Here is a 15,350-nt window from a genome sequence, read left to right as displayed (position 1 = left end):
TCTCTCTGATGACCTCCCTTTCTGAGCTTCCTTTCATCTCTAGACTTGTCTGCTTGTCTGAATTTCATTAATTCATAAGCAATTTTTGTAAGTTTCCTTCTGTCCCAAAATACATGCAAGGTTCTGAGATAAGATTGTGATCAAGATACAGCCCCTACACCTTTGGAGCATAAAATCTAATGAAAGAATAAAAACAAATACAAATCAGTGTGAGTAAGGGTGATACAATAGGAGTATACAGAGGGTGCAGTGGGAGTCTGTAAGAGGGGCACCTAACTTCAGTATGCATATTTAGGAAAAGCTTGTAAGAAGACTGATTCTTTTCTTAAGGACATCCAGCTGTCTCTCATCTTCTAAAGCTACCTATAACAAGAAGCTCTACCCTTTTAAATTTCCCTTCTGTCTTCCTTGCCCATCCAAAACTACTTTCCTTGTTTGCTAAAAAACAAAACTTAGACATAAGTCATAATTGATCCTGTTTTTTTTTTTGAGATGGAGTCTCTTTCGCCAGGCTGGAGTGCAGTGGCGCAATCTCGGCTCACTGCATCCTCCGCCTCCTGTGTTCAAGCGATTCTCCTGCCTCAGCCTCTCCTGAGTAGCCTGGGACTACAGGCACGCGCCACCACGCACAGCTAGTTTTTGTATTTTTAGTAGAGACAGGGTTTCACCATGTTGGCCAGGATAGTCTCGATCTCTTGACCTCGTGATGTGCCCTTCTCAGCCTCCCAAACGCGCCCAGCCAGAATCGATCCTCTTAAGGATCATTTGCGTTGATAGGAGTTTATTAACATAAAAGTACTTATAATTGTACTGGTAGCATGGATAGAAGAGAAAATCCAAGGTCAAACTCCCCCCCAATCATAATAAAATAATATTTAACAAGTATGAACCCTTAATATTTGTTAGGCATTAAGCTAACTACTTTATATATTTTTTTATTCAAGTGAAAGGTGCAAACATAGCAAACTCCTCAACTCCAAATACCCTTTTCCCTCATCTTTTGCAGGCATCCTGTTCTCTGCAGGCATCTGAAAAAAGGTCTATTTAAGAAGCCCAGGTTGCTTAGCACTGCAATCACCCATATTAGAAACCTTTAATTCATTAATTTTCAGCTTTTGTGAGGTGGGGTGGGAGAAAGGAGAAGCACGAATATAGTATGAAAAAATGTATTCAGTGTTATAATTGCCTTGATTTCTAAAGTCACAATATCTAGTTTATTTTGAAATTTCAAATAACTGTAAGGGAGGTTGTGAAATATTTGTTTCCAAAAGCAAGCATGGATTTTAGAAGATTCCTGTGAAATGCTGCTTAGTCTAATGATGTTTTTGTGTTTGTTTTTTTTGAGATGGAGTCTCTCACTCTGTTGCCCAGGCTAGGCTGGAGTTCAATGGTGCAATCTCGGCTCACTGCAACCTCCAGCTCCCGGGTTCAAGCAGTTCTCCTGCCTCAGCCTCCCAAGTAGCTCGGATTACAGGCATGCACCACCACACCAGGCTGATTTTATTTTATCTTGTTGGTCAGGCTGGTCTCACTCCTGACTTCATTCAGGTGATCCACCTGTCTCAGCCTACCAAAGTGCTGAGATTACAGGCATGAGCCACTGTGCCTGGCCAGAATCTCTGATTCTATTTATTATATACTAGAATTTATAAAGAATTTTTTTAACTTGATTTTTGTATTCATATCCTATTTTATAGTTGTCCTAATTACTTGAAGAAAGTAACACTGAACAGATAACAAAGGTTGAATTCTAATGTGTTATCTCCTGCCCTCATTACAATTTATTGTTTTGTGAGAGTGGTGAATATGTTATTTAGTATTTAGAAGTCTCTAGAATTTAGGGGTAACACATCTTTAAATGTTGAAAATCAACTTTATTGAGGTAAAATTTACATAAAATAAGATGCACTAATTGTAAGTATATGGTTAGAAGATTTTGACAAATGAATATGCATACTCATGTAAACATTATCTTAAGAAACAGAACATTTCCATCACTGCAGAAAGTTCCTTCATTTCATTTTGCAGTCATTCCCACTCCTCTTCCCTGCTTCTCCCCTAGGCAGTTGCTATTCTGCTTTTTGTTGTTTTAGTTTAGTTTTTCCTTTTCTATGCTGGAGTCATGTAGTGTTTACTTTCTTACATACTGTCTTCTTTTGCTTACCATGATGTTTTTATGATTCATCTATGTTTCTTGTATGTATGAGTATCCTTTTCTTCCTTCCTAATACATTGTATGGACATATCACAGTTTGTTTATCCATTCATCCGTTGATGGACATTTGAGTTTCTAGTTTTGGGCTCTTATGAATAAAACTGCTGTGAACATTCGTGTATGTCTTTCTGTGGACACAAATTGTTCTTTCTCTTGAGAGTAAAATTCATGGATCATATGTAAATATATGCTTACCTTTATAAGAAATTTCCAAACAGTTTTCCAGAATGTTAGCACATTCCCACCAGCAATGTTATAATGTTCTAAGAGTTCTAGTTGCTCCACCTCTTTGCTACCACTTTTTATGATTAGCCAGACTAGTTGGTGTATAGTGGTATCTCACTGTGGTTTTAATTTGTGTTTTGCTGACGACTGCAGCTGTTAAGCACCTTTACATGTGCTTACTGGCCATTGGTGTATCTTTGTAATGTGATTATTTAAGTATTTTACCCCCTTTAACATTTGTCTTCCATTATTGGTTGAAGAGTTGCATATAATCTGGATACAAATTCTTCATCAGATATCTGTATTGTGAATATTTTCTCTGTGGCTTGCCTTTTCATTTTCTTTTCCTTTTTTTTTTTTTTTTTTCTAAGACAGAGTGTCACTCTGTCGCCCAGGCTGGACCTGCCTCCCAGGTTCACGCCATTTTCCTGTCTCAGCCTCCCGAGTAGCTGGGACTACAGGCACCCGCCACCACGTTTGGCTAATTTTTTTGTATTTTTAGTAGAGACGGGGTTTCACCGTGTTAGCCAGGATGTTCTCGATTTCCTGACCTCGTGATCCGCCCATCTCGGCCTCCCAAAGTGCTGCGATTACAGGTGTGAGCCACCGTGCCCGGCCTGCCTTTTCATTTTCTTATCAGTATCTTTAGAATCGCAAATGTTTTAAATTTTTGTCCAGTTTCCTAGGTTTTTTTTATGGTTTATAAACCCACCCTAAGGTCTTTTTTTAATGTTATAAAATATTTTGTTACATGTATTTTATCTGTTTTCTTTTTCTTTCTTTCTTCCTTTTTTGTTTTCTTTAATACCCTAAGGTCTTGACGATTTCCTTTTGTGTTATCTTATGAAAAATTTTAGCTTATGTTTAGGCCCATGATCTGCTTTAATTTTTGTGTAGGGCGTGAGTTCAAGGGTTAAGGTTCATGTTAAGCTACAGTAGGCTCATGTACTCATGATGTGTCATTAGCAGCAAGAATAGATATGTATATACACTGTGTGTATATATATAATCTGTTATATGTGTATGTTTTCTATAAGCCATTGTACACACAGTCTATATATATTTTTTATTAACGTATCTTTAACATATCGTTTGGTTGGTAAATCAGACTTATTTAAAAGATTGTGGCTCTTTGTATTAAAATCTTTAGAAAAAGTTTTTATTTTCTCATCATTATCTTTGTGTTGTTTTACCTGTTTTATATATATATTGACTTCGGTGACATGCTTAGATCCTGCAAAGCTGAAAATGTATGTTGTCTCTGGCTAACACAGAGTTCAAGATCTTCAGATCTGGTGTATGATAAAACAGCCCTGGGTACTAATCAGGGTTCTACTCTGGCAGGACATTTCTGTTCCTCTGGCTGGGGCCCTCTTTCTCTCACCTTGCCCTGACAGTTTTCATTTGTTGTTTAGAAGAAACACAAATTCTCCCTTAGGAATCAGGTAAGTATATGAAAGAGATGAAGGAACTGGTTGAGCTCACAGATTCTTTATCTTTTCTACTTTTTTGTCTTTTCTGTTTATGTTTTCTATAAGCCAGGGTTTTTTTTCCCCCTGAACTCTTCCTTTCTCTTCCCTTCTGTGGGGAATAACTTCAGGTACTCTGTACGCACCTTTTTTTCTTTTTACTGTTTTCCTGAGTATATTTTCTTGAGAGTAAGACTGGATTTCTCCAGAATTTTCCTTGAGTTGCTCCTAGCCCCATGTCCTAAGATGGTTGATTTTTCTTGGGTTAAACACCAATTAGGGTACCAAAAACACACGGCAGTGGGGCGGGGGGAGAATTTTATACTACAGAGAAATAGCATGGATGTGAATGGGCTTTCCTTCTAGCTGTCTCATGTCTAATACTTAATATTTTGCAGTTTGCCATAGCTGTTTTTAATATTGGAGCAATTCTATTATACTCCGCCAGTGAGAAAACAGTATGTGTGACTCTGGTGTTCTTGCTTTGTTGATGGTGGTTAGTGTTCTTATTTCACCATGTGGATTTACGTGTGCTACTTTTTGTTTCTCCAGATGGAACATAGTTTATTACTAATATATAATTATTGTCTTTTCCTTTCTCTGTTTTCTCTTCCTTTTTTTTTTTTTTTTTACACTGTGGTTCTTGTGCAGGTCTTGTTCAACGTTGTGTAATCATCCAGAAAGATGACAATGGATTTGGGCTGACGGTCAGTGGAGACAATCCAGTCTTCGTACAGTCTGTCAAAGAAGGCAAGGCATTTTAAAAAACAATTTATCACTCAGTAAACAGAGTAAAAATAGAAAAGCTTAAATAATGGCAATTGACAAGAATAGAATAATTACATAGATTGCAGGTCATGTGGACTATTGTGCTAGATTCATCTATCATGTCATAGTTCTAGGAAGGAATTTACTCCAGTTGATTTTTTTTGTACTTGTTAGAAAGAAATCAGTTTTTATATAGTTTTAGAAATTATGTGACTCCTTGGTCATGATACTTTATTGTCCACACACAAGTTTCTGAAGTTTCAGTTTTCCATGGCACCAGTGATATTTTGGCAAAGACAGATTAAAGAGATAGCTATGGCCTCAAAAATACCATTTATTTTCCCAAAACAGCAATGATAATATTTTCTACTGCTGTTACCATACATTGAATACTTCCTTTATGTTGGGTGCTGTAATTTTGAGGTAGGCAATTTTTTTTATCCCCATTTTATAGGTGATATTGAGGCTTAGAGTAAAAAAACATAAAATCAGTCCAAGGTCACATAACTAGTGAGTGGTAGAAGCAGGATTTGAACATAAAGTCTGACTTTACAGCCTTTTTTTTTTTTTTTTTTTTGAGATGGAGTCTCACTCTGTCACCAGACTGGAGTGCAGTGGCACCATCTCGGCTCACTGCAACCTCCACCTCCTGGGTTAAAGTGATTCTCCTGCCTCAGCCTTCCGAGCAGCTGGGACTACAGGCATGTGCCACCATACCCAGCTAATTTTTGTATCTTTAGTAGAGACGGGGTTTTACCATGTTGGCCAGGATGGTCTCAATCTCTTGACCTCATGATCCGCCCACCTCGGCCTCCCAAAGGACAGCCCATGTTTTTAACCAGTTTGTTATACTGTCCCTCTGTCAGGAAGATGATCAGTAAATGCAAATGAATCACATTTTAAGTAATTAATTTCTCATACAGATGGAGCAGCCATGCGGGCTGGAGTACAGACAGGTGATCGAATCATCAAGGTAAGGAAAAGGCTATTATAGAATTTACGGTAGGATTAAAAAACAACATATATTGGTCATATTCTGATTTTTTCACTTGGATTTTTATAAAAAGCATCATACTACGTATGATAGATCTGTTGACTATACAAACTTATTTCATTTGTTTTAAAATTAATATTACCCTTTACTGAAGGACATAATAAAAGGATTGAAAGTAATATGTTCTTGAGTAGGAGAGTAATTCAGTGTTGGAAAGATCATTTCTCTCCAGATTAGTCTGTTATTAAGCAATTCTCATCAAAGTACAAGTTGAACATTTCTAATCTGACACCTGAAACGCTCCCAACTCTGCAACTTTTTGACACCACGTGACACCATAAATGGAAAATTTCACACCTGACCTCATGTGATGGGTCACAGTCAAAAGTTGGTTTCACCAGGTACAGTAGCTTGAGCCTGTATTACTAGCTGCTCAGGAGGCTGAGGTGGGAGGATTGCTTGAGTGCAGGAGTTGAGACTGCAGTGCACTTTGATCATACCTGAGAATAGCCACAGCACTTCGACCTGGGCAATATAGTGAGACCCTATCTTTAAAAAACAATAAATAAAACCAAACCAAAACAAAAAACTCGGTTTCATGCACAAAAGTATTTAAAATGTAGAAAACTACCTTCAGGTTATGTGTATAAGGTATATATGAAACATAAAAGGCTCATATTTAAACCTGGGTCTCATCCCCAAGATGTATCATTATGTATATACAAATATTCCAAACTTCAAAAAAATCCAAAACACTTCTTCTGGTACCAGGTATTTCAGATAAGCGATATCTGACCTATATGCAAATAGAATTATAGTGGTAGATGTCAATCTGATTATTCTTCCAGATGAACTTTATAAAGATGTAAGAATCACTAAAAAAAAAATGTTATATATATGTGTATGTATGAGAGGAGATGTGTATGACTCTAATCTAGATATAGACCTACCAGTGGAACACAACAGAGAGACTAGAAATAGATTTTGAATTCAGATCAGTAGAGAAAGAATGGGTTAGTCAGTAACTGTTCTTGAAATAATTGACTAATTTGATTACTTAAAATCAAATTATTATTACATAGGAAAACATACCATGAAAAATAATTTGGAAGAAATATTTGAAACATATCACAGACCAGATATCCTTAATTTTAAAGAACACTTTTAAATTATAAGAAAGGAATAAATATTCTAAAAGAAAAATGGGCAAAGAATTTTATCAGGCAATTCCCTAAAGTAATTGAAATACATAACATATTAATGGGGATATGGCCAACCTCACTGATAACAAAGAAGAAGGAATTAAAATGATAGGTGAAGCCGGAAGCGGTGGCTCACGCCTGTAATCCCGGCACTTTGGGAGGCTGAGGTGGGCGGATCACCTGAGGTCGGGAGTTCGAGACCAGCCTGACCAATATGGTGAAACCCCCGTCTCTACTAAAAATACAAAAATTAGCCTTGCGTGGTGGCCGGCACCTGTAGTCCCAGCTACACGGGAGGCTGAGGCAGGAGAATTGCTTGAACCTGGGAGGCGGAGGTTGCAGTGAGCCGAGATCATGCCACTGCACTCCAGCCTGGGAGACAGAGCGAGATTCCGTCTCAAAAAAAAAAAAAAAGAAAAAAAATGATAGGTGAAAAATACATTTGGCTGTCAGAAAATTTGAAGATTAGTAATACACATTTAGTGTAGTTTGGGTATGGTAAAATGACTATTCTCATGAGTTCGTTGTGAGTATAAATTAGGTAAAACCTGTTTGGATGAAAGTCTGTGAATATGTATCAAAAGCCTTTAAGAAAGTATATAACATGACAAGCAATTTTGCTTTTAGGAACTTATCTGAGGAAATAAGTGTACAAATGTGAAGTTATGTTTACAGGGAAATTCGTATTGGCTTTATTACATAACTGCATAAACTGAGGGACAGAGAAATAAATTATATTTCATTTGCAGCTTTTGAAAAGAATGGATTAGGTCAGTGTGTACCTTTATTGAAAGATAGCTGCCATACGGTGAAAAAAAAGCTTTATTTTTTTTTCCAGGAAAAAACCAGTTGTAATGGAAAATGTTTATGTGTCTATTTGGTGTGTGTATACTAGAAAAGTGTCTCCAAAATTAAATGTCATCGCTAACAGTAACTATCTCATGGGGCAGGATGAATATACTTGTACTTGTTTTTTACACTGATATATTTGAATTTTAAACTTGGATCAGAGAATTCATCAGAAAATTAATGTTAAATCCACATTTGATAGTTTTGCCTTGATTTGTTTGGTTTAATTCAGAATCGGGATAACATTTTCTACATTTAGCTGGTCTGAAAATTAGTTTTCTTTGTGAAGATTAGATCATGGTTGAAAAACTAAAAGCAAATTGAATATTGTGGAAATACTTATTTTTAAAAATTATTTATTATTAATTTTGACAAATTGATGAGTTGGTAATTAAAAGCAAAGAGATCTTTTCTATTTGTATGAGCCCTTCACTGTGAAGGATTTGTAAATCTGTTTCATGTTATGTTTTGTCATTTGTCATGGTGAATAAGTTGTAATGTTTTGTATGTCAAGGCCTTGGTTTAAGTTCATTTTGTTGCTGAATATGCCCTGTAGAATCATGGTGTGAAAATGAATATTGAATCAAATACATAAATAATGTAATGTGATTACTATATTATATTGGTTATATTATGTATGATAATTCCTGAAGTCATTTTATCCATTGTCTCAATAGAATGTATCTGACATACACTACTTTCGTTTTCTTACAGGTGAATGGAACTCTGGTGACTCATTCAAATCATCTGGAGGTGGTGAAGCTAATCAAATGTAGGTGAATGTTATTCTTAGTTTTAATTGTTTTCTGAAACCCTTAAAGTAAGGATCAGCAAATTTCCTGTAATAGGCCAAATAGTAAATATTTAGGCTATGTGGACTATATTGTCTACTACCGACTCTGTCATTGTATCATGAAAGCAGCCATAGACAATATGTAAATGAATGGGTGTAGCTGTGCTTCAGTAAAACTATTTACCAAAAGTCTGTGATCCTGGTTTAGCCCCTTGGCTGGAGTTTGCTGATCCCTGCATTGAAGGAAAATCTGAGGTGAAAACTCTTAACTTACTAATAGCTATGTTTTGTCAACTCCATTTATGTGGTTGATTATAATATTCCTGTCATTCTTGGTAATATTTGATACATATATTTGAAAGAAATGCATGAGTCACCTGAGAGGAAGGAGGTTGAGAAATCAGACATATGGCGTGATGAACTGAAATGGAACTTTAAAAATCATCTAGTACAATCACTTTCCCTCAGATAAGTAAATGATTATATAATCCAGAGTAGCGATCTTCTGTTGGAAATCTTTAGGGTTAAGAATTTGTGATCTTCGGGTTTGAGTAAATAGCCCACTTGGACTTAGTTCTCCGTGGTGAAACAGGCTTGAAGCAGTGCTGGAGTCTGCAGCTAACCTCCCGTCACTTGCAGGGTCAAAGGTGGATTCACACACCTTGAGCTGGCAGTGAGTTATGGGCAAGCCAGGCTTCAGCCACTCACAGGGCCTCAGTTTTCCCATCTGCACAGGGAGAATGGAAGGTTCAGTGACCCTGTGAGCTTTGCTGGCAGGTGGTGATGGGGTGGGTCGTCTGAATCTGAGTCAGGTGAAGTCTTCCCCAACCTGGGCTTTGGTTTCATTTTGTTGTTACCCTTTAACCTTACCTGCTTTCCAAGAGAGATTTTAGATTTTCTTTCTTTTTTTTTTTTTTTTTTAGGGTAGGGTCTTGTAGAATGCAGTGGTGCAATTACAGCTCACTACAGCCTCCAACTTCTGGGTCCAAGGGATCCTCCCACCTTGTTTTTTGTTTTTTGTTTTGTCTTGTTTTGTTTTTTTGGTAGAGACACGGTTTTGCTATGTTCCCCAGGCTGCTGTCAAACTTCTGGGCTCACCTGCCTCAGCCTCCTAAAGCGATGGGATTAGAAGCACGAGCCACAATGCCTGGCCAAGATTTTATATTTTCTAATTACTTCACATATTGAATGGAAAAGAGCATGACAGTTATAACAGAAGTAAAGAAAGTCACATGAGAGTCCACCACCTAAAATATAACTTCCTTTTTCTTTGTTCTGGCCTGGTTTGGGCCATATGTATTTGTTATTGTATCTCAAAAAAAAAGAGAGACTGCTTGAACTGAATGAAAATTTTTTTAAAAAGGAATAAAAAAAAAGAATTTATGATCTTCTGCATCAGATTATTCCACAGTAAAGTAGACTAGAAATAAGAGATAGTTGTTTGTGATCAAGCAGAATCACTACTGTTTTATTTAATTCTATTTTTCTGTATTGGGTGGATGGACATCTTCAGAAGTTTAATAAACTAACTTTTTTCTTGGCCTTTTTACTGCTATGTTAAGCAACTATGAAATTTTTAAAACTTTTTCATCAGAGTACCAGTGCTCCAAATGGTCACTTTGATCAGCGTTCTTAACTTTAGTTTAAAAGAGTGCAGTGATCAAAATTAGATCCCCTTACTTGAATAAATTTGACCACTTATTTAATGAGAATGTGATTTATAAATTGTTGTGTGCTGCATAAATATGGTTTATGTTAATAAGTTTATGCCTGATGTCCCACTGAGGTGTATAAAAACATTTCTTTAGCTTTCTAGGTTATACTTTTTGCTCATTCCAGTATAAATTTTACTTAAAAAATTAAATCCTGGGATTCTAGCAGTAAATTACTTATCCAATAGTAAAGGCATAGCTAAAAACTTAAAGTAAAGCATAAAAACCTCTGCATATCCAAAACAGATGTAAATTTGACATCCCTAAAGCCTGGGTGTATGTAACAGAGTTCCTGCATGTCCTACTTTCTAATACGTATTCTGGATGTAATAAAAGTGATATCAAACCAGAGCAGTTTAGAAACAGCTAAAGAAAGGAAGGGAAAAGCTAGGAAGCTATTATAAGCAAATACATAGGCAAGTGAGATATAATAGATGACTTTCTGATAGAGAGCAATAAGATTGAAGAGCCTTAGAAAGTGTTTATACGTAAAATTCCTCCAAATCATAACACTTGTGACTATTATACATAGCAAAAATAGTTTTTAGAACACCAAAACACTGTGAAATAATTGATAATGATTTCCATGGGAGGGTTAAATTGGGAGACAAGTGTGAAATACATTTGAAAGTTCTATTGAAATATCTAAGAAAAAAGTTTTGCCATGTCTATTACTGACTCTGATTATGGTGATTTTTTTTTTTTTTTTTTTTTGACGAAGTCTTGTTCTGTCACCCATGCTGGAGTGCAGTGGCGCAATCTCGGCTCACTGCAACCTCCACCTCCCAGGTTCAAGCGATTCTTCTGCCTCAGCTTCCCTAGTAGCTGAGACTACAGGCATGTGCCACCACGCTCGGCTAATTTTTTGTATTTTTAGTAGAGATGGGGTTTCACCATGTTAGACAGGCTGGTCTTGATCTCCTAAACTCGTGATCTGCCCGCCTCAGCCTCCCAAAGTGCTGGGATTACAGGCATGAGCCACCACGCCCGGTCTGATTATGGTGATTTTTGCTGTCTAGATTCCCCCCCACCCGGTAATATGTCTAACGAATTCCTGTCCATTCCTCCAAATATTTTCTACTAAAATTTACTACTTATTATTGATTGTGTTTTTCCCTGTTATTGTGGAATATTTTTTGGTCATACTCATTTTGTAAAGTTAATTTAAAATTGCATTTTATATTCTAGCATATTCACTAAACCCTGCCTAGTTAGTATCATCTTAAAATATGAAGATCTAGGCCAGGTGCCATGTCTCACACCTGTAATCCTAGCACCTTGGGAGGCCGAGGCGGGCAGATCACTTGAGCTCAGGAGTTTAAGACCAGCCTGGGCAACATGGTGAAATCCCATCTTTAAAAAAAAAAAAATCAAAGCTACTTGTGGGGGCTGAGGCGGGAGTATTTCTTGAACTCAGAAAGTCGAGGCTGCAGTGAGCTGAGATCGTGCCACTGCACTCCAGCCTGGGTGACAAAGTGAGACCCTAATTAAAAAAAAAAAAAAGAAGATTTAACAAATTTACATTTAAGAAATTAATTAAACATAGCCACTAATAGATGGTTGATCTTAACACTCCTCTAAATTAAAATATATTCTTGGAATTATACATTTTATTTGCTTTTAAGTAATATCTTATCTTACTAGTAGTAACTTGCTATCTGAAAACAGCATCATTCTTTTGGATTTTTAGGACAGTCATAAAAGAGAAATGACAAATTAGTTTTTTTTTTCTGTGGAGACATGATTAGCAGATGATGGGACAGTCTTATATAACTGGATCTTTTAGAACTATCGAAGATTAAGTAGTAAAATGGTATAAAAAGTTTCTTGACAATGTTATTTTTCCTTCCCTTCCCTTTTTCCATCTCCCCACCCGAAGCTGGTTCCTATGTAGCTCTCACTGTTCAGGGACGCCCACCTGGGTCGCCCCAGATTCCACTTGCCGACTCTGAAGTAGAGCCATCAGCCATTGGACATATGTCTCCCATCATGACATCTCCTCATTCACCTGGAGCATCTGGGAATATGGAGAGAATCACTAGTCCTGTGCTCATGGGGGTAAGAATGGGGAAATTTCTTAGTTAAATGCTCAGTCTTATAAGGATGTGTTTACTTTATATTGAGAGTTTTCAAGTATTTGGCTGATGAACTAATTAAATTTAAGATTTTAGAAAACGATTTACTAATATAAAAATTACATAATAGGAATGATTAGAATATTGTCATAGCAGATTTAATTTAACAAGTATTAAACACCTGTCATATGTAAACCAATGTGCCACCCACAAAAATATAGTTAAGGTACTCTATGTTCAAGATTATAGTCATCTTAGAATGTGTACTTTTAGGAGGGCAGGGATTTTTGTTTATTTTGTTTACTGTTATGTTTCCAGTACTGAACTATTGCTTAGCATGTAGAAGGTGCTTAACAAAACTTCGTTGATTGAGATTGAATCAAGAGTATACAAGTAACTATAATACAAGGCAGAATGTAGACATTATGAGGGCAAAAAAATACTAAGTTCTATGAGGATTCAAAGGAGGGAGAAAGCACACAGAAGAAGAACAATAAATAGAAGGAGCCAAGAAAGCATCAAATGTTGTGGAGAAGTAGCTAGGATTTTTGTTCGGTTGGTGCCTGTTAAGGATGTGCATAGTGGGAGATGAACTTGAAAATAGTAGGTTGACTATATATTTTGAAAAGTCACATCTCCCAAGCTAATTTACATGTAACTAGATAAGCAGTAAGAATCCATTCAATGTTGTTTCTTTTGAAGCAATAGAGTACATGATTATCCTAGGATTATAGGAAGACTAATTTGGTAAAATATTATAGGGTTGTGAAACAAGGAGGGATGATGGGTGATGAATTAGGGAGCTGTCTTCATATTTCAGGTAAGAGGTACTGGGAGTTTGAGCTATGCATGGGGATTGATAGTAAAGATCCAAATGAGGGAAAGTGAAAGATACTATTCTTATACTAAGACAACTTCATTTCTCCAATATCAACATTTAATGTTCTCTTGAATCCAGTTTAATAAAAATGAAATAGAAGGGCAGACATTTCCTTGCAGTTTCTTGTAAGTGTCATGTCTAAAAGCCTATCCACATAACCCAGAAATAAAAACCTAATAGGTATTGATAATTGGAGCCGAGGCAGAACTTCGTATGTCACATTTTCTCTATTTATTTTAGCTTCATTTTCTCTATACTGGTTGTTGTTTGTTTTTTATCTTTTTCTTTTCTAGGAGGAAAACAATGTGGTTCATAACCAGAAAGTAGAAATTCTGAGAAAAATGTTACAGAAAGAACAGGAACGGCTACAGGTATTAAATGAGAAGTAGGGCTGTTTACAGGCCAATAAAAACGTGAGTGGGCATGGTTGAGTTGGTGTTTATCATAGTCACAATCAAGCAGTATTGTAACCAATGCCATTAGTTATATTATTGATTAAGAATGGACTATTTCTGTATCTTTTTTACATAAGTAATTAATTCTGAAAATATTTTTATAACTTTTCAGTTATTGCAGGAAGATTACAACCGAACACCTGCCCAAAGATTGCTAAAAGAGATCCAAGAGGCCAAGAAACACATTCCTCAGCTGCAAGAGCAGTTATCCAAAGCCACAGGCTCTGCTCAGGTAGCATCACTATTACAAGTGCTACCCAACTTTTTGCAGGAGAATTTTCTTCTGGGAATGTGTCAGAATGTTGCAGTTGCCTTTTTTAAAGTTATTTTTCTAGGGTAGGACAACAGGATGTCCTGTTAAGGATGTTACAGAAGTAATGATTAACAAAAATAAATGTGGGCGTCTGATTGTTTGCTTGCTCATGAGATCACATTTCTTTGTTCCACAATAATTTAAAAAAGAATTGAGTGCTTTTGCTTTGATGTGACAAACTACTAAAATGTATTTAGATATATATATTTATATTTTTTGTGGTTCATTCTGCCATCTTAAAACAGAATGGCAGTTGATACATTTTTAAGTAGGAATTTAAGATTTTAAAACGACAGGCATTGAGCTAAATATATGGACAAGCATTTTCTTATTTAATCTGCATAACATCTCTGAGGTTACTTATGGTTGTTTTCCTCCAGTTTACGTATATACTTAGAGAGAGTTAGAGAGATTAAATGACTTGTCTGAGGTCATATAGCTGCAAAGTAATAGAACTAGAATTCAAACCCAGTCTGAGGATTTAAAAGCACATTCATACTCTTAATGACTATATTTTTATTGTAATTTAAAAATAGATTTCAGTAGAATTTGCTGTGTAGTTATAAGCTATACAGCATATAGCAATATAGCTATATGCTGTATTGTATATTGTATAAGCTGTATTGTATAAGCTATACAGCAATATAGAGATAGTGGTCTCATAAGAAAAAAAAAGCTCAGCATTTATATGTTAACCAGACTTATATTCTGTAATACTCAGATTTGGGATATGTAAAGCACCTTGTACTTCATCTTAATGCAAAGTAGATAAATTGCCTATACATTTAAAATAAGTAAAAGCTGTTTATTTATCACTATTCCTGAGTTAAGTCTGAAGGGAAGGCTGCATATTCACAAAACAATTCTTTGAGATCATCTAGCCTAATCTGCTTACTTTCTGATTTAAAAAAATTATATTATAATTGAGAAACCTAGGGTCTAAACTGGTTAAATCACCTATACAAGGCCATACAGTATGTAAGGTACCCTGACATCCTGGTTTAGTGTACTTTTCATTCCATTTTTTTTTTCATTACTTTCAGTCCCACTAGCGATGTCATATTTTGAGTATTACACCTCAGTAATGTTGACAGTTTTATGTTATTACTAGGCAAATATGATATTCTTACCCTGTTTGGACAGCGATCTTAATGCTTATAACCTGGCGAGGCACGGTGGCTCACGCCTGTAATCCCAGCACTTTGGGAGGCCGAGGTGGGCAGATCATCTTGAGGTCAGGAGTTTGAGACCATCCTGGCCAACATGGTGAAACTCCGACTCTACTAAAAATAAAAAAATTAGCCAAGCTTGGTGGTGTGTGCCTGTAATCGCAGCTACTCGGGAGGCTGAGGCAGGAGAATGGCTTGAACCATGGAGGCGGAGGTTGCAGTGAGCCGAGA

General features: G+C 36.3%; 1 protein-coding gene across 6 annotated transcripts in view; it reads left to right on the top strand.

The window, feature by feature from the left end:
- Positions 1–15,350, top strand: part of ARHGEF12 (Rho guanine nucleotide exchange factor 12) — a 154,489-nt gene that overhangs the window by 81,188 nt on the left and 57,951 nt on the right. For all 6 annotated transcript variants that reach the window (XM_003253289.3, XM_030794742.1, XM_003253290.3 and 3 more), the window contains 6 exons: positions 4,561–4,659; positions 5,601–5,650; positions 8,437–8,494; positions 12,107–12,285; positions 13,476–13,553; positions 13,750–13,869. In XM_003253289.3, coding sequence (XP_003253337.2) covers positions 4,561–4,659; positions 5,601–5,650; positions 8,437–8,494; positions 12,107–12,285; positions 13,476–13,553; positions 13,750–13,869 — 584 coding nt within the window. The remainder of the gene's footprint in view (positions 1–4,560; positions 4,660–5,600; positions 5,651–8,436; positions 8,495–12,106; positions 12,286–13,475; positions 13,554–13,749; positions 13,870–15,350) is intronic.

This window comes from Nomascus leucogenys, chromosome 15 (genome assembly GCF_006542625.1).
Source record: "Nomascus leucogenys isolate Asia chromosome 15, Asia_NLE_v1, whole genome shotgun sequence".
Classification (NCBI taxonomy): Eukaryota; Metazoa; Chordata; class Mammalia; order Primates; family Hylobatidae; genus Nomascus; species Nomascus leucogenys.
The sequence above is the reverse complement of the archived record's forward strand: the minus strand, read 5'-3'. Positions and strand labels throughout refer to the sequence as shown.